This window comes from Camelus ferus, chromosome 1 (assembly GCF_009834535.1).
Source record: "Camelus ferus isolate YT-003-E chromosome 1, BCGSAC_Cfer_1.0, whole genome shotgun sequence".
Lineage (NCBI taxonomy): Eukaryota > Metazoa > Chordata > Mammalia > Artiodactyla > Camelidae > Camelus > Camelus ferus.
Window position 1 is genome coordinate 63,280,522 of NC_045696.1, and position 19,839 is coordinate 63,300,360.

At 41.1% G+C, this 19,839-nt stretch overlaps 2 protein-coding genes across 8 annotated transcripts in view; both read left to right on the forward strand.

Moving 5' to 3' along the window:
- ATP13A3 (ATPase 13A3) overlaps window positions 1-9,983 on the forward strand; it is a 74,035-nt gene extending 64,052 nt beyond the window's left edge. For all 7 annotated transcript variants that reach the window (XM_032481846.1, XM_032481825.1, XM_032481817.1 and 4 more), the window contains one exon: window positions 6,550-9,983. In XM_032481846.1, coding sequence (XP_032337737.1) covers window positions 6,550-6,747 — 198 coding nt within the window. In that variant the 3' untranslated portion in view covers window positions 6,748-9,983. The remainder of the gene's footprint in view (window positions 1-6,549) is intronic.
- Window positions 9,984-11,596: 1,613 nt separating this feature from the next.
- On the forward strand, window positions 11,597-14,743 carry GP5 (glycoprotein V platelet). The gene is made up of 2 exons (XM_032469925.1): window positions 11,597-11,637; window positions 12,619-14,743. The coding sequence occupies exon 2, from the start codon at window positions 12,646-12,648 to the stop codon at window positions 14,317-14,319; it is 1,674 nt and encodes a 557-aa protein (XP_032325816.1). The 5' UTR covers window positions 11,597-11,637; window positions 12,619-12,645; the 3' UTR covers window positions 14,320-14,743.
- Window positions 14,744-19,839: the final 5,096 nt, after the last annotated feature.

The window sequence follows — 19,839 nt, forward strand, 5'->3', positions numbered from 1 at the left end:
CTGCATCGTGTAGGGTGAGATTCTGTTGTGTGTTGTTCAACCTTTTCTTCTGTGCCTGGCATTTCATTTTTTTTGTAAGGAGTCCTAGAAAACTCATGGTGAACATTTGTTACAGGCTTCTTAGGACTTCAGAAGTTTCATAAGTCTCTTCTCCATTCCAATCCTTACCTTCTGTTTTTGTGAAGGTCTTGTGGTGTAAGAGTTAATTTTCCATTTTTGTCTGTCTTAAATTTTAAGTTCTAGTTTTGATGAGTCCTATTAGAAGCTAAATGAGATTCATATAAAGTTATGAAATGGGAATCTTTCTTCACGAGTCAGAGTTGAAAGGTCAGAATTCTGAAGAATTATTTCTGATTTCTTATCAGTTACTGTTCCTCAATTTTGAGTGGCTCTTTTGGTTTTCCCCAGCATGTCTCTCATTCAGAAAAATTTTCAGACCATGCTTTTTTTTTTTTTTTTTTTTTTTTTTTTTAATACAAACCATGCTTTAGGACTTTTGACTTTTTTTGAGGTAAAAATAAAAGAGAAACAGATGAATAAAACCTATTTTTTGGTGTTAGGCTGACATTCTTCATGGAAAATATGAGTTAGTCTTATTTTTTTAAACCAGTACTGTTGAATCACAGCTCTGAGCCAGCTTTTTGAGTATAGAGAACTTGACGATATAAAGTCTCACACCCTCATTATTTTGCCCGTTGCTGTTTGTAGCTGGGTGATATGCTTTACACTCATGAGTTTAAACCGTTCACTCATCCTGGGCCACAAGGAAGCTTGTGGAATCCAAGAGGATTCCCTGGCATGGGTCACTCACTCATTTTAGCCTTCTTTTACCTGAGTAGCCACGTCCTGAGCTTCACTTCGGTAGTTCATTAGGCTTGATGCCTGGTGTGGCATCACGGGATCAGCTAGAGGTCCCGGAGAGCACCATTTCGTTTTCTAAAGCTTGATAATGAGTAGGAATAGTTTTGTAATGATGTGATGAGTCCGGCATCCACTTTAGTTTCTTTTTCTCAAGGCAGTGCCTAGTAGTATGACCAGAGCTGTGTTAGAAGCTCGAGTCCTTGAGCTAAATCTCTCTGTGTCTTTTTTTTTTTTAGCTCTTGGTGCCTCATTCTGTTACTTCAAAGGGTTAACTTTGGCTCATATTATCAGTCCTCATATAAAAAAATGTTTGTATTGGCAAGGCCTAGGCCAAGGAAAATATTTACATTGAATTTTTAGCTTTTCCAAAGAGGTCTCCAACTATTGATCTAAACAGGGAATGTGGGTTCTGAAGAGTTAGATCCTGATTTAGTCGAAAGTGGGTATCATAAAGCTCCTTTAAAACATCTAAATTGGAAAACCCTTCTCACTTTTTATCCAAAATTAAGTGGCAGAAAATTCTATCACTGGCTACGTCTGTTTTCTAAAAATTTATGAATAAGTATGTGTCCTTATTTCTAAAAGGCTATGTTTTTCATGTGAAGTTGTACCTCTAAAAGTGTCCTGCGGAGAGAGTGGCCTAGAGCAGGGAGGCTCCAGCAGCTCCCAATCTTTACTGGTTCTGAGCATCATTGCGTAGACAAGAATTTCAGCCTTCAGTTTCTGTGGTCACAATTAAAGAAGCATTTTAAAAATAATTGGCTTTAGAAAAGAGAGTTTGTATAACCTCTCTGCACGTGAGGCGCACTGGCTGTTCACATTCATGACCCTTCAAGAGCTGAGCAGTTGGTAACGTTACTGGAAGGCTGAGGTTCTCAGTCAGGGGTAATCTCCCCCCACCCCACCGCCACCCCCTCCCGGGGACATTTAGCAGTGCCTGGACAGATTTTTGGTTGTCACAGTTGAGGGGGTGGTGCTGCCGCTGGCATGTGGTGGGTGGAGCCTGGGGACCATGTGGTGGGTGGAGCCTGGGGCTGCTGCTAAGTAAACATCTGACAGCAGCACACAGGCCAGAGATCCCTGCCGTAAGCTGAGAAAGAAAGTAAAGGCGAGAGTGACTTCCATGGCTGCCACAGCGCCCCCTCACCACAAACCCCCGTTTCACACCCGCCCGTTCTGTGCTCTTTTCTACCAAGAATCTCATGAGGTCTTCCCAGACTGCAGCTCCCAACCTTCTTTTACTTTTGGGGGAGCACAGCCATGTTTCTCCTTTTCCTTCCTTCCCATATAGACCCGGAGACCAGGGTTGGAAGTTTCAAAGCTAGAGACCCTGGACTAGGCTGCAGGTCTCACACATTTGAGTTGGGAAGCCAGGAACCTCACCTGGAAGTCCCTAGTAACCATATCCCAAAATAACCTGGTGATCGACAAGGCAAGCTATACAATGCCTCCAGGATCCTTCCTATCTTAAGGTGTTTCCAGCTTCATTTTATACATAAAGAAACAGCATTCTGTCGACATGCTCTGCTTACGCAGCTCATGAATGGCAGAGCTGGGAGTGGAAGCCAGGGTTTCTGATTTCAGGACTGTTTTTTCCACTGTGCCACACTGCCTTATGCTGTGGGGCCGCAGAGATGCAAACGAATGCAACAATCGGGTGACAAAATGGAGACAAACAGTAGCCACTGTTTTCAATACCCACCTTCTGTGGTGGATGCTGCGAGGCATTTTGTATAAATTCCCTCAATTGTTACAACCGCAGGAGATCAGGATAGAGAGACTAAAGATACCCCTTTCTTCACAGATGAGGAAACAGTGTTAGAACTGGAGTTCAAATTCAGTTTTATCTGGACCCAGGACCATAATATTCCTAGAACAGAAAACTTCCATATTCTTTAAAGAACTTTTAAATGAACTTCAAATGAACTTTTAGGCATCATTTTTATTTAATAGTAGACATTTTAGCTGTTATGTTTATTTGGCCCATTGAACATTCATGCAGCTAACCTAATACAGGAAAGATGTTTACGTAGTAGTAATTTATTTCCCGTAGTGATTCTTTTTCTTTCTCATTTGGCCTCAATAAGTGTCCATTGAATCAAATTGAAAATAGGTTAAATAAACCGTTTGTAAATAATCAAAGTTAAAACTTTCACTTAGCTAAGTTTTTTTTTCCTATAATGATCTTTAGCAGCCCAGATGCTAATACTTATTCTCTGACTGAAAAAAAAAAAAGATTCTTAAGATAGTAATATTCAGAAATGCCTTAAACTCCGCTCTGGATCTGCTGAATGAGAAATCCTCAGTGCAGGCGCCGTCATCTGTGGTTTTCTGTAAAGCTTTACCCGGGTTGGAGAAGATCGGTGCTGCATATTCCCTTACGGAGACGCATTCCTGCCTAGCCTGCACCCGCTAAACCCAGGCCGCTTAGTGGTAGATGTGGAGCTGGAGTCATGAACCATTATGTATTTTCATAACACCTGCGAATTTGCCCTGATTAAGTTTTCCTTTTTGGGGAAAAATCCAGATGTTAACTATAGTCTTTATGCTACTTAGGATATTATTTCAGCTTATTTAGACAGAATGCTAATTCTGATTGTCTTTGTGTTATATTCAGGATTGGTATGGAGGAAGACTTCTATGAAAAACTATAGTACCATTATAACACACCCCCCCCCACCACACGCATGGCTATATGTCTTACATATTACCCATGAAATCCTTTCCTAAAAGACACTGCTACTCCAGGAGTAAGCTGGCATTGGAGTTCTAGAATGAACAGCTTGGACTGGTCTAAGAAGCAGGAGAATTTTAGCTGTAGATCTTTTAGAAAGTTCTTTGTGGTTTTTCTGCTGGACTGTGATAGCCTCTTTCCCTTCTTTAAGGGATATGCTTGATTATTTAACCATTCTTTCCAGGAGCAAGTCACAAGATCCAGTTGTTGGGGCTCCTGTGATCTCCTGCTTCAGGGACGTAGCCCAGACTGGGGAGACCTGGCTGCTCATTCTAAGCCCCGCAATGCTCCAGCTTTTCCCTCTCCTTGCACATGCTTGCCTCTCCCCTCTTGCCATCGTCTGCTCTCCCTTGATTTCGTTGTCATTCTAGCATGCCGGCAGCTCCTTTTATTTCTGCTCGTGAATTAAATTGTGGCTGAGGATGTGTGTGGTATGCTTGTGTTTGTAAACTAACTTAACGCTTGCTTACAGTGTATTTTTTGTGTATGATATTTGGGGAGGTGTGGTTACAAGGACAAAATATGAGTCTAATTACAGTGGAGGGGGGATCCCTAGTGTTCCTTGTGACTTAGTTTATTTTTAAAATTATAACAAGTGTTCGTTGCTTTTAATAGGGACGTGAGGATTTTTTAAAAATGCACATTAATATAAAAAGAATACTATTTAGTCGTGATTCTGTTCACAGTGGAATTAGTTTTAATTTTATTGCTTGCCTCACTTTCCACAGTTGGGGAATGATGGATTTAATTATGTGTGTGTGTCTTCTATTTAAATATCCTTGGCTTAACTCAGCCTGTTACGCGTTGCCTTCAGCCCAACTGGCTCGTCTGGACATACAGACAAGGCCCATGTGTTTCTGCCCTCTTTTTTAAGTCAGCATTTCTGTTACCATTTTCTGTGATCCTTTAACAGTACTACTTGCTATAAAACAAAAAGTGACAGCTTTCACATTGATTTAGGAACAGTGATTTTTTTTTCCCTGCAATTAGATTGAAGAGTTTTAACACCTTAGGGAGAAAGATAGATCCAAGTAGTGAACTGTCGCCTCAGATTAAATACTAAAGTTTGTCATGTGTGTGCTTGTACTGGAAAGGAATTATTTGTTATTTGGATCACCTGAAGCATCCTATACCGAGTCTCTTCTGTATCTGTCCTAATGCTAAATATTTTCTTGTGGACTTCGTTTAAGGTGAGGGTAAAAGCTCTCTTTTTAGCTATGACAATAAAGAGGCTACCAGATGAATAATCTTCAAATCTGTATCCTCACCTACCCACCCCCCACTCCCAATCTAATGTAGCTTCCTTGTGACAAATCACAGTTTTTGCCTTCAAGTTCTTAGTAATGGTGCAGCTTACTGTGTTTGGTTGATAAAGTAAACTAGAAGGCATTTAAAAGCACATAGTTACTGGGTATCGTGCCCTCGGCACTGCCACATGCCCACTCCAGTTTTGAAGGAGAGAGTAGTGGGTGCCTGGCGGTTGGCTCAGTAAGATGAGACCTACCAAGTCAAAGTGTGAAAATGTTTTAGAGAGTTTTCATTTTTAAGTATGTTTGCTGTTTTCCACTGGCCAATTTAGAAACATGTGTTCAGACTCTGTTATAGCAAATTTGCCTTTCTTGATCATGCAGATATTTTGAGTGTCGACATTAGAATGCCTGTCCCAGTTACATCTTGCCTGCATTTTGTGAGATTACAGTTGATGCTTGAACAGTGCCAGGGTTCAGGGTTGCTGACTCTCCCTGCGGTCAAAAATCCGCTCTAATTTATATAATTTATGGGCCCTCAATATGGAGTTCCTCCACATTTGTGAATTCAACCAATCGTGGATCATGTAATACTGTAGTATTTACTACTTATAAAAAAACAATCCGTGTATAAGTGAACCTGCATGGTTGACCAGTGTTGTTAAAGGGTCAGCTTTACATCCTTGAGATCTGACCTGGTTGCAGCCTGGATTATATGTTGATGGCAAAACAAAACAACCTGGGATTGAAATTTTGCTTTTGAGGAGCAACAGCCAAAATAATTAAAAATTGACTGTTCTTCAGAGGTGAATATAACTACAGGTCTCAGGATAGTCATTTAGTTTTATTTCATTTATTTCCAACTTTAGTTAAGACATATTCTGGAGGTTTATATTGAATTTACATTTTTGTACAATAACCAGGGACTCTGCTTACTTGTTCTCCAAGAACTGTTTATCTGAGATCACATTCATTAAAAACAGGGTTGATTAGAAGGATTTCCGTGACAGTGGAGCTTTTTACAATAAAATAATACCAAGAAGTAGTACTTGCTTTATGCCTTTCTATGTGCCTCTTTCCAGTTGTGGAGCACCAAGGGGAAACCATCATTATGAAATAAAATTGTTGTTTTTCTGTTGAATGTGGTTTTAAAATAAGTAAATGACATTAAGCATAATCTGAGTTCTGATTTTGACCTAACAGTATTTACATACTGCTTTGAAAGGTGATATTAACAATAACAATGGTATTTGTACACCGATCAGGTGCTTAGGTTGCTAGAAGCAATGGAACCAAAAGATAGTTTGGGATAGAATATGAGGGTTTTCACATTAAATATTAAAAATGTTTTCTCTTTCTGAGTAACGTTATTCTTAATGCACTAGATGTTTTATGTTATAGAATCACAGACTCCAGATACGCAGGTTATCTTAAGAATGTAGCTGTATACAAGAGGAGACAGGTACATGGAACTAAATAAAATGAAGTAAATTGCATGGATAATTTAAAAATATAATCTTAAAAAAGTGTTCCTAAATAATTGAAAGCTGACTTTTTTTTTAACATGGACTTTTCTTCATGTGTTTGTTGTGCTCAGCAGTCATTTCCTCTTATTTTTCTGTGCTGATGAACTGTGCTTTAACAAACTAGTTAAAAACAGCAGCTCTTAATCTACCAGGATGTTCTTCTTTTTCCTTATTTTCTTAGGAGTCAGTGGATTGGTGGGGAAAATGCTGTGTGTCCTGGGCCCTAAACTGTAGGAAGAAGATGCCAAAGGCCAAGTACATGTATCTGGCTCAGGAGCTCTTGGTTGACCCAGAATGGCCACCAAAACCTCAAACAACAACAGAAGCTAAAGCTTTAGTGAAGGAGAACGGATCATGTCAGATCATCACCATAACATAGCAGTGCATCCGTCCCAGCGGTCTTCCAGCAGCAGTTTTGAGGAGAATATAAATGTGGGGCTTTATCTGATTCTACGTGTCAGAGTGGCACTCTTTCAGTTTATGTCCCTTCCAATACAGTAGCTGATTTGAGAGCTTTTTTTTTTTAAACGAAACAAAAGGAGGTTCGCCTGTCAGTTAAATTAATAATCAATCTATAAAGTCTTATACCGTCACTCAGTAACTCTAAATATTATACATATTTCCAGAATTTTCTTGCTTGTTACCCTCAGTAATAATTATAGGGTACAGAAGAAAGTTGGTATTTGGAAGATTTTTAGACATTAGCTTCTAAGACTGAGTTTATGCCTTTACATTTATTTTCACAGCCCCCTTATTAAAAGAAGTCATCATTTATATATAGGTCCTAAATTTGTGATTGATAAATAAAGTAGGTGTTAATTAGTCTCCACTGAAAAGTGGGTAGAAAGCCTATTTTCATTGGATTTCAATATTTCTCCCGAAGAAAACTCGGTGTACATGCATCAGTTCCCTTTGGTAGCCTAGGCTTAGGGGTGAGTTTTATGGTGTTGCTTATAGAACAACTCAGGTAATTTCCATTTATGAGTTTATATTTTCTGTAAAACTGCCTGGGTTTTATTTTTCTAATCAGCAAGGTGCTTCACTGCCTTCTTGAGATGTCCCTCAAAGCTATTAAATGGATCTTGTGCTATGTCTGGTGTCAGTAGTGTAATTTGCTTTAGTTAAATATTGTAGAACCTTTTCAGTAGGAAAAAGGCTGATTTCTCTTGGCAGTAGTTATAGATCTATCCTTCTAATATCTTTTCTTATCTGTTCTTTCCCTCTCAGGTTTTATATTATTTTAAATGTCTTTTTATTTTCTTCTATGTCTTTAATTACCTAAAGGTAATAGTGAGTTGTTTTGGGTTTTTTTTTTTTTAGTTTTTTGAGTTAGAATTTTACCTCCCAAATTTGTAAAGGTTTGACGTATGTCTCTCCTATCCATAATGAGGCTTAAAAAATGAGTGATTTTGAATGCTATTTTTTCAAAGCAATATGAACCCGGTGAGTTTGTTTTATGCCATTAGGTGGCGCCAGAGGTCAGAGTCACCGTATTTTGAATTGGATGTTTATGAATGAGCATGTTGGTTATGGAAATTTCTGGGAGAAAAAGAAATTGAAACAAAGTTAAAAAGTTCATTGAGCCAAAAGAAATGTGGAAGATATTTTTCACGTTTCTTTTTTGCCTGGGAAATGTTTAAATTCTAAACAAAATTAAGATAATTTATAAATACCTTTATAGGTAAGATCCAGCAGTTTGGCAAAGCCCAAAGAAAACTGATATTGCTGTAAAATGGACACTAAACTACTAAGACTGTGTGATCTTATCCTTTGTTCGTTGTTAACCAGTAGCATGCCTGTGCTTTCCACATCCAGCTGATCATTATTTTCTTGATATATATTTACCAATTTGATCAAATGTTATCCAGAACCGTAGAACCAAAGGGTTCTCGTTTTTTATGCTGCAGAGACCTGATGATGTTTGGTACCTGTAGAAAAATGTAAGTTACACTCAGGATCACTGTTATTGCTACAGCCACTGCTGATTCTGACAAAAATACAATCGAAGTTTTCCATCAGAAAGTATGATACTATATTAATACATATTAGCTGATAAGAACAGTTATTCCAGGAATGATTCAATGAAGCTATGCATTTAGACCTCTTGAGCTGTGAATTAGCACTGTTTTCTATAGTTATTCTCTTGATCATTTTATAATTTCCACATTCATTTCCAGTACATACAAGTGTGAGTCTTCAGTGATCTCCCAGAACTGTAAAGTTTTTCTTTCATTTAAATACTGAAGCATATAATTAAAGTAATTGCTAAGTAGCAGCTTAAAAATCAACTATCAGATTGTATTTAACATCTTTAAGAGCATGATCATAAAGAACTATATTTTTGACACCCTCCCCCCTTTTTTAACATTTAGATTTTATAAGGGTTTTATATCACATCTGTCCATATTGTTTTTCAAAGGAATGAGGTTTTTAGATAGGTGGGAAAAGCACTTGTAGAAGGTTAGATTTGAAAATAGACACGGTGGGTTGTTCAGGTTGTAATTGATGGCTTCCTGAATGTTATTTGAAGAATGTCTGTGAATCCAGATGTGTGTCCTACTCAGTGCCATAGGTAGATGAGTCTTCTCTCAGTAGGTCACCATTACATAGTAATTTTGATTCTGAATTTCACAGTAAATTATTTGAGTGTATACAGACCTAAATTTAAAAATCTGTACATATATTATTTTGATGTATTAAGAGTAATAAATATTGCTGATTTAAATTTTATTTATGCACATACTTAAAGGACAAAAATGTCCAGGAAAGTAATTGTTAAATAATATGTAACTTTTTAACTTTTTAAATAAATAACAAGATTTTTAATGTGTGTCTCCCTCAGGGTTGTTTAAAGTTTTTTTTCCTCCCTCAAATATAAATAGTGGTAACTATATGTTTTATATCTTCTAGCACCAACTGCTGTAAAGCAATGCTGCAAATAATGCTTGAATAAAAGTGGCTAAGCCAACAACAAAATAAATACTTTTTATATTAGTTTTATAATCCTTACATTCGAAAGCTTTCCAAATTGTACTTGTGTTTAAACCAAACTCTTGCAATTTTTACTGTTTGTTTTGTTTCCCATGTTTATGAAAATACTGCACAGTTTCAAAGGCATGGTGAATTATATCAGCATTTATGTATTCTGTTCCCCAAAGGCTATGGATCCAATGTCCAGAGAAGAGCAAAATTTAAGCTTCAGAAAACATTCTAAGATTTCATGCATGTAGTTTTGACATATCTGAAAGTAGGTTTTTGTATATTTATGGTGGGAGGCGGTTGGGAACTTTTAACAAAATGTTAATTTTTGTACAGTCTGTGGGCATTTACACATATTTTTAATGTATTAAGATTTGGTAATTATGTGCACATTAATAAAATAGTTACTTCCTGTTATGATTTGTGAATTCCCTAAGACTTTGGATTTTTTTTAAGTAACTTTATATCAGAAATGATACTGCATCTTTATATTTTTAAAATTGTATTGCTGCTCAAGAATGGTACCCTGATGTCAAAAAGGCATACATTGAGAAGTATACATTCAGCACTGTAAATAACCTTATGAAATTTTTTGATTGAAGCTGTTCAAAATAAAGATTTAAGTGAATGATATAACATTTCTTTTTTTCTGTGTCTTTATCCGTTTGTTTACTTTCTAATTACATGAATATTACCCTCTCTAGACTTAACTTTCCTGCTTAATACTTCTCCCATTTCCTGTTTTTTTTTTTAACTTCAAGTTTTTCACAAAAATAAATACAATTTCCACATATCATCACATCATGTCTGTGACCATCTCCTGGAAGCGCATCACTCAAATGTAAGTGTCAGGAGGTCTGAGGGAAATGGTGAAATAGAAGACTAGGACTTATCTATTAACAGTTGGGAAGATCAAACCAAAAGCTAATGCCATGCGAGCCGTAGTTAAGTCTGAGGTAAAGTGTCCGTGCGTGCAAAAGGCACTCCACGGAGAGAGAAACCGTGGAGCTGACTACTGGCTGTAGGAACCCCAGAGGGCAGGGTGTGCTGGGCCTCCAGCTTGGGTAGGAAGTGTTTCCTTGTATCAAGTTCTGCAGGAGGCACGTGTCCTGCTGCGGGCCATGTGGATGGGTTGGGTGGTGTGAACTCTAGTTTGAGCCCAAGTTCTTCCCACTCACTATGGATTGTGTAGCAAATGATTGTGTCCTTACAGCCTGCCGGTGGTGGCACAGTTCTTCAAGCTCTTCCCCTGTGAACTGCCAAGTGCTTTATTCTGGGTATATATTACAAGGAAGGGCACGGGGAGTTCTAGGAATTTGAATGAGACTGTCCCTGTTTGACGGGGTTGTGATTACTCCACAAGTACAGAGGGAGTCCCACTGTGCCCCAGCCTTAGTGTCTCCCCTATGAAGGAAGAAAAGCATCTCTCATCTGAGCAGATACCTGCTTCTGCATGGCCAAATCCTGTAGGCCAGTGTTCTATGACTTTGAAACAGAAGATGCCACTTAGGGCCGTAGATTCCTGACCTGTTTCATGGATCCAGAATCCAAAGGGCTTGAAACACTGGAGCCATCAACTTCATTGCTCAAAGTACTTCTCAATACCTCATCAGTCAGTTCAGTGGATGAATTCCCAGTGTTCCTCCACTGTCTGCAACTTCTGTGCCCGGCTTTCCCTTTTTGGGCCATCGTAATGTCTTCTATTCAAAGAATAAAACTTGGAGATAATTGTCATTGGAGGTCTTCTGGGGAAATAGACTAAAGTTTCACTGGAATTTGACTTGAAGTCTTACTCTGATGATCCCAGAGTACCTCCTCCCAGTCCTCTGGAGCATCTGAGAATGTTCTTAGCCTTACTATTCCTAAAAGGGGGAGAGGGGACCTAGATTAGAATGGGAGCAATGTGGCATGAAAAGGAAGACTCAAAGGAAGTGTGGCCCAAACAGGGGCATGGCTGCTGCAGTGATCCAGCTGCATTACTCCTGCAACTTCTGTGTCCAGTTTTCGCTTCTGGGGAGAGTCATATTGTGCAATTTCTCTCCCTCCTACTTTTATCATTCAGCTTTGGCAGTAGGATTCAGGTTAAATATGATCTCTTTTTCAAAGTTGGAAGATATGTGTCATTGAAAACCAGAATATGCCCTCTGAGATAGGGTTCTTTCCAAGACTTTTATTCTGGGAAGGTCTTTATCCTCAGGATGCAAGGCTACCTCCCTCTTCCTTTAAAAAGTGCAGAATCACACGCAAAGCTCTAAGCCTTTCAGTTGCTTTGGGTGCAGCACCATTTCAGGTAAGGCTAAATATTTTAAAATTTAGTATGGGCAACTGGAGGGCTCAGTTTAGTCTGTGTGTGCATAAGAAATAGAATTTAGTACAAGAAGCAATTAGTGTAAAATTACGTTTAGGAAACATTGTTTTGGCAGATTAGTATTACTGTGTGAAGTTGACAGATAATTCAATGCCATGATTACTAATTTTTAATTAAGCATCTTAGAAATGACAACTCTGCTTATGGCTCAATCAGAAATACTACTCTCAAATTCCAGCTCTGTGACTCTGGTTAAGTTACTTAACCTTTCTGTGCCTTACTCTCATCATCCTTTAATTGGGGATAACATCACCTACCTCATAGGGCTGTTGAAAGGATTAAATGAATTAATTTAAATAAAGTGCTAAGAACAATACGTGGCATTAAGTGATAGGTATTATTACCTACTTTTCTCAGTGTAGCTAACAGGGTGTTCACGGTTTTGGTGTGTCCCTGTTTTAGTAAAGTAGGTACTGCAGATTCAGCATGATTGTGATAAAAGGAATCAGATGGTGATTGCTGCTGTTTTAACAGACTTGGCTGTTCCCTTCATGACTGTATGTTATAGCCACCTCGGGCTAACTTATAAAGTCAGAGAAGCAGGGCTCTTTTCACAATGGGCACAGCTCTGTGATGCCTGTGAGCTTGATTGTGGGGAAGATTAGCTGAATTCATTCTCTTTATGTAAAGGTGTAAGGGTATTGACTTTTGTATAGTTTGAAATGCTTTAATTTCAATACTTTGAACTGAGAGTGGAAAATCAGTAAAACAGAAGAATGAGACTCCCATAGTGTAGAATGAACGTCTTTTCACCACCGACGAAAATCAGCACTCGTAAGAGGAGACGTACTTGTGTGTCTGGGTAACATTCAAAGTCAGTGATAATCCTGGCGAAAGGATCATGCCTCTGCAGGGTTACGAGATCGAAATTCGAGCCTTTGCTCTTTTGTGTGCTGCCCACAGATCTGTCACTGTCGCCTGGTTTCAAACATGCTGAGGAGCGCTCTGCTGTGCGCGGCGCTCGGGCTCCTGCGCGTGCAGCCCTTCCCCTGCCCACCCGCCTGCAAGTGTGTCTTCGGCGACGCGGCGCAGTGCTCGCCGGGCAGCGTGGAGCGCATCGCCGGGCTCGGCCTGCCCACCAACCTCACGCACATCTTGCTCTTCCAAATGGGCCGCGGCGCCTTGCAGAACGACAGCTTCAGCGGCATGACGGTCCTGCAGCGCCTCATGCTGTCCGACAGCCACGTTTCCGCCGTTGCACCCGGCACTTTCAACGACCTGATAAATCTTAAAACTCTGAGGTTGTCGCGCAACAAGATCCCTCACCTTCCAGGTGCGTTATTGGATAAGCTGGTGCTCCTGGAACAGCTATTTTTGGACGGCAATGAACTCAAGGGCCTTGACCAAAATATGTTTCAGAAACTGGTTAACCTGCAGGAGCTCTTTTTGAACCAAAACCAACTCGCTTTCCTCCCTGCTAGCCTCTTCACACGCCTGAGGAACCTGAAATTGTTGGATTTATCGGAAAACAATTTGACGCATCTGCCCAGGGAATTGTTTGGGGCCCAGGTTAACCTTGAGAAACTTCTGCTCCACTCGAACCATCTCGTCTCTCTGGATTCGGGGCTGATGGACAGCCTGCGCGCCCTGATGGAGCTGCAGCTGGACAGAAATCACATCCGTTTCGTCGCACCCGGCGCCTTCGACCGGCTGCGAAGCCTGAGCTCTTTGACTCTTTCCAGAAACTGTCTCGATTTTCTGCCCTCCGCCCTCTTTCTTCATTTGCACAATTTGACCCTCCTGACTCTGTTCGAGAACCCGCTGGAGGAACTCCCGAAGGTACTCTTCGGGGAGATGGGCGGCCTGAGGGAGCTGTGGCTGAATGGCACCCGGCTGCGCACCCTGCCCAGCGCCGCCTTCCGCAACCTGAGCGGCCTAGGGACCCTGGGGGTGACACTGAGCCCGCAGCTGAGCGCGCTTCCGGAGGACGCCTTTCAGGGCCTGGGCGAGCTGCGGGTGCTCGCCCTGCGCTCCACCGGCCTGGCCTCTCTCCCCGCGGGCTTGCTGCGCGGCCTCGGCCGGCTGCGCCACCTGTCGCTGCGCGGTAACGGGCTGCGGACCCTGCCCCGCGCGCTCTTCCGCAACCTCAGCAGCCTGGAGGTGGTCCAGCTCGACCACAACCAGCTGGAGACCCTGCCTGGCGACCTGTTTGAGGCTCTGCCCCGGCTGGCGGAGGTTCTGCTGGGGCACAATCCCTGGCGCTGCGACTGTAGCCTGTGGCCTTTCCTGGAGTGGCTGCGGCGGCACGCAAACCTCGTGGGTCGAGCCGAGCCGCCGCGGTGTCACGGCCCCGGGCCGCGCGCCGGCCTGCCGCTCTGGGCCCTGCCTGCCGGAGATCCTTGCCGGGATCCGCGGAGCCCGCCTTCCCTCGGGTCCTCCCAGCCCGCTGTCCCTGGTCGCGCTGCCTTGCGGCCCAATCGCTCCGAGTCCGGGGCGTGGGCCCAGCCGATGCCCGAAGGCAAACATCAAGACCGTAGCCTGTTCTGGGGTCTTTATTTTCTGCTTTTAGGGGCTCAGGCCGTAATAACCGGGATCATTATGTTTGCTATGATTGAACTCGGCAGGCTCTTTCGGAAATTAATCAGAGACCGCGCTCTTGTTTGAGACAACGGGAAAAACTTGCAATTAATTAAAACGTGACCAGAGTATTGTCAGACATGGATCTGGGGAGAGTCCAGATCGTTTTCCTCTCCCTTCTTACTCCTCCTCCGCCTTTCCCACCTCCTTCACTCCATCCCTCTATCTCCCCCTCTCTCCCACCTCCCAGTCTCCCCGCCAACAGTATCCTTTACTGTTGTAAATTGGGACTGCCTGCTTGCCTCAGTTTCCCCCTCCACCGTGTGCTCCCGGGGGCTTGGACTGTGTCAGCCCCTCCTTGTGCTCTCAGCGCCGTGCGGGGCGGGAGACGGGTCTCTTCAGCGTGTACAGGGAGGGTGCAGAGGAGCCAGCCAACTCCATGCCAGGGCCTGCCTCCCGCACCTGGTGGGTGACTGGTAAATGTTTGTGAAATCAATGAATAAAATGAATACATGGGATCCAGTGATGATGGCTTTTCCTAGGGGAGAGGATGGATTGCTCTCTTCATCTGCTTTATTTGAAAAGCAGAATTCTTCCAGTTCTTTCTTATCTGTTTCTCACTATATGTATCTCTGATCTCTGGGGTTCGGGAGAGAGCTCTGAACTCCATTCACGCAGAGCATCTTTTCAAAGTAGATCTACTCTGTGATAGGCTGAGAGAGAAAACACAGCCTGCCCTCCAGGATCTCAGCACCCATTGACAGAGCCCTTACAACGGGGTCTGGGCTGAGCGCAGAGGAGCGGGGGAGGGGCGGGCAGGAGGGCGAGTGGGACCGAGGTTGAGGCGGGTGGGTAAGGGTCGCTGATCCCCACTGTCCCCAGGGGCATGCCCGGAAAGCACTGCTCTGCTTGTTCACGTGGTCGGTGAGTTTACATCTGCTTCCTACAGGGGTGAAGTACGTCATTTTGACACTCGGTTGGTTTTCTTTTCCTGGAACTAAACGCTAACTCATTTCACAAGCATTTATGGAGCACCTGACAGTGACAGGTGTTCATGAATGTAATGATAAGCTTGGTTTCTAGTTTATTATGCTCAGATCACGTTCTCATTTATTCCAATTGAAAGCAGTAAAACCCTTGTTGCTTTAATTAGCTGTCTGCTTGTGAGACGCAGTGGTTAATACATGGGCTGGAGAGTCAGCAACCGCACGTTCAGATCCCAGCTCCACCTACTAACTGCACAGGGCTGTGGGCAAGAGACCTAAATTCTCTAAGCCTTTCTTTCCTCATCCCTGGAAAGGGATAAATAGTACCTGCCTCACAGAGTTGTTGTGAGAACTAAAGGCAATAAAGCATCTGATGACTTAGCCCAGTGCCCTGCATACAGTAAATGTTCAATAAATGGTAGCTTTTATTATTAAAGGGCAAGGAATTATTACTGCTGTCATGATTTCTAAAGAGCTTTGAGCTGTTTTTATTTTTTTCCTTTGTATATATAAAGGTGAGAGCAAACATCTTCAAATAGGAAATTCACTCAAGTCAGTTTGTCCTGCCCTGTGTGATCAGGCTCTGTGCTCACAGTCCAGAGAAACAGATGCTCCAATAACAACCACTGGATGTGGAGCAGGAGTTGCTGGATTCCTGGCATTTGTAGGTGCCCTTCTCCTTCTAGGCCAAGTTCAAATGGCTCCTGGTAAAGTCTTCCCTGACTGCCCAGGCAGACTAAACTGTTCCCTGCCGTGGGCCCCACTGTCAGGCTATCAGGCACTAAGCATTCACCCACTGCCTCTGGTCCTGCTCACCATTCACTCTAGGGGTGTGTGTGTCTACGAGCATCTTTGTCTTATTTAGTTCCACTGCTCCAAATTGTGAAACTCCTACAGCAGAAAACTCAGACTTTTTTGATGGAATATGGACTCTAGTCCTAACCACTATGCTTTTTGGCAAGCTTTCTAAGCCTCCATTTCTTCACCTGTAGAGAGAGGTTAATAATGGTCCTTGCCATCCTTGCAAGGATGAAAAATAATACAGGCCAATGTATATGGGTCTCTGTAGAAGTCGGCTTTCATTATGATTCATTCTTTCAGAACACACCATGTTCTAGCATGTGTCAGTGCCTCTGCATGTATTCATTCACTCAGCCGGTAGTGGCTCAGTATCTCCTCTGTACCAGGCACTCTCCTAAGCAGAGGGAGAAAGCAGTGGGTAAAACAAAGTATATGCTTCCACAGGATTTATATTTTGGTGTCCCCTCCAACTAAAACATCTCCCACGAACTCCTGGATGTTATCATCAAACATTCAGAAAATTACAGAGAACAACTTTGGACACCTCAATCAGCTATGTGCAGTCTTTATACTTTGCTATATTTGCTTCAGATTTTTTTTAACCAAATAAAATACAACAGACAAAGTTGGAGGCACCTGTTTCCATCTCTTCCTTGTCCTTGGTCCTCGCCTCTCCTCTCCTTAGGGGTAAGCACATTAATAAATTTGGTGTTTCACACCCCTAGACGGGTTTTTATACTCTTCCTACAGCTCTAAACAATCTGAAATAACACTTTGCCTGTTTTCAAAATTTTATATAAATGCTACTCTGCATATAGCATTCTTCAAATTTATTTTTTCTGGGCTAACACATTTTTGAGATTTATCCATGTGAAGCATCTGGCTCTAGTTCATTCATTTTAATAGCTGCACAATATTCAATTGAGTGAATAAACCACAATTTATCCCTTCTCTTGTTGATGGACATTTACTCCCAGTATTTTTCCTTTTTATGCTCCATTATTCCGCATTCTCACCAACTCTTGACAATATCTGAATTTTAAATTTTTATCAGTCTAATAGGTAGGAAATGACATCTCATTGTTGTTTTATCTTACATTTCCCTGACAACTAGTGAAGTGGAGCTTATTTTTAAGTATTTATTGAACATTCAGATTTCTTCTTCTGAGAATTATCTGTACATATACATTGACCAATTTATAATGGGGCATTTTGTCTTTTTCTTATTGAAATGTAAGAACTCTTTACATATCCTGGACACTATTCCTCTGTAAATTATGTGCTTTGCAACTACCTTTTTTCAGTTTGAGTCTTCTTCTTTCACCTTATTTATACTGCCTTTGTAAAGAGCAACAACTTTAATTTTAATTTAGCTAAATTTAGCAATCTAACTTTATGTTTTGTGCTTTTGAAAAATAATCTTGTTTTAAGAAAGTCTTCCTACTCTCAAGTCATAAAGTTACTCTCCTGTGTTTTCTTCTAAAATTTGCAAAAGTTTGCTTTTAACATCTAGGTCTTTAATCTACATGGAATTTATTTTAGTATGTGATGTGATATAGGGAAACAATGGTATTTTTTCCCAGATGTACATCCTACTGTCCCAGACCATTTATCACATTGTCCATTCTTTCCCTACTGGTTTGCAAAGCTAGTTCTGTCATTTATCAAGTTTCCTTCCACACACGGGTTGGCTTCTGGGTTCTGGAGCCTAAACTGTTGGCCTATTTATCTAGTCTTATACTCACTGTCTTCATTATTGCAGCTTCAATACCTCTTGGTAGAGTCACCACTCCACCTTGTTGTTCTTCAGAAAAGTCTTATCTGTTCTGGGCCCTTTGCAATTCCATGCATATTTTAAGGTCAGCATGTCCAGCTCCACTGAGAAACCCTGCAGGGATTCTGTAGGCAGCTGGCATCCCCCAGAGTGAGTGGTTCAAGAGAGAGCTATCAAGACGGAAGTCAGTGTCTTTTATAACTCAGCCTTGGAAGTCACATTTCATCGTTTCCTCAGTCTCCTACAGGTATTGGCAGGTCAGGCTCTTCAATGAGGGAGGGCACAACGCTGAAGTGAGAACACCAGGAGGCAGAGATCACCCGGGGCCATTTGGGAGACTGGCTGCCACACATGTCTAAGTTTGTGTGGCTTATTCTTAACTACTGCTTTAATTTAGTTCAGTGGTTATAGATCTGTTCAGTCTTCTATTTCCTCACTATCATTATGTTACATGTTTTTTAGGAAATTGTTCATTTTGTCTCTAAGTCTTCAAGTATATTAGCCTAGCGTTTTTCATAATATTTTAATTTCTGTTTTGCTTTCAAATCTCTGTTGTATCTATTGTTGGCCCCCTTTTTTCATCCCTAATGCTGTTTATATCCATCTCCCTTTTTTTTAAATCAATCTCACAAGATTTTTTTTTTCTATTTTACTAATTTTACTAAGAACAAACATTGGGCTCTGCAGCCCCTCCCTAGTGCATTGTTATTTTCTGTTTCATTCACTGTCAGCTTTTATCTTTATTATTTCCTTCCTCTATTTTCTTGGAGTCTGTTTAGCAGTTTTCTCTTCATGACTTCTTAGGTCAGATACTTAGCCCATCGATTTTTATTTATTCTTTCACCTTTTGGGGGATATAAATTTCCCCTAAGGACTTCTTCAGCAGCAGCTCCTATTTTAAGCTGTGGTATTATTGTTAATGTTAATTCTCTGCTATTGTTCAATTCTGTATTTTCTCATTTCCATTATGATTGTTTCTGTGAACTGAGTTGTCTAGAAGTGTGCTTTTAATTCCAGTTTTTTTTTTATACCTTTCTATTATTGATTCCTAACTCAGTTGTGGTCTGTATGATCCCCATTGTTTGAATCCTTTCCCCTGCTCTCCTTTTCCCTCCCAATTTCTGTCAAGGTTGATGACTTTTATGCTCTCTCATAATTAACATTTTGATAGTTATTGAAAATGAACAGAAAGGAATTGATGTTATTGTTTCTTTGTAAATATTATTTACTATCGTGTCAAATAGAACATTGTAATTACATTTCCTTTCTAGCACTTCCTTCATTTTCCTGGAATTTGTAGAAACCATTCTGAGCAGGCTACCCAGCTGTCTCCTGGAGCTTCTCTTCATGGCTTTCCTTGGTGGCTGCCACTGCCTCCTAAATTCCACATCCCTCTCTTTCTAGTGTGCTCTCTCATCTTATAACTCAACTTGCTAGGAGAAGGGATACAGAGGGTATCCCCTTTTCTGAGTCCTTAGCTGAAAATGTCTTTATTCTCCTCTCACACTTGGTTGCTAGTTTAGCTGGAAATAGAATTCTAAATTCAAATAATTGTTTGCACCAAGATTACCAGTGAAAATTCATTGTTGTTATTTACAGCTGGCTCATTTTTCCTTTTTGGGAGCCATTAGGATCTTCTGTACATCTTTTGGGTTCTGACTTCAATGTGATGTGCTATGGATTCCTCTTTATTTCACTTACATGGCTGCGAACGTCCAGGGTCCTCTGGAGACCTGTGTCCTCAAGTTTTGTGAAATTTTCATACACTATTTCCTTGATAATTTTTTGCCTCTCTTTTAAGCTTTTTTATCTTCTCTTTTCTTCTGTCTTTTAAATATCTCTCTTCTACTTTCTGGAGACTTCTCAACTCTATGTGCTAACACTTTAATTAAAATGTTAATCTCTGCTGTTGTATTTTTAATTTCTGTGGTTGCCTGTTCTTTAATTGTTCCTTTTTATAGACTCTTACTTTGTTTCATGGATGTAGTCTCTATTAGAGTTCTCTCAGGATACTAGAGTTTAAAATTTCTTAGTTTTTAAAGTTTC

Coding starts and splice junctions, on each gene's coding strand:
- GP5 (XM_032469925.1), top strand. CDS start 12,646: ATGCTGAGGAGCGCTCTGCTGTGCGCGGCGCTCGGGCTCCTGCGCGTG.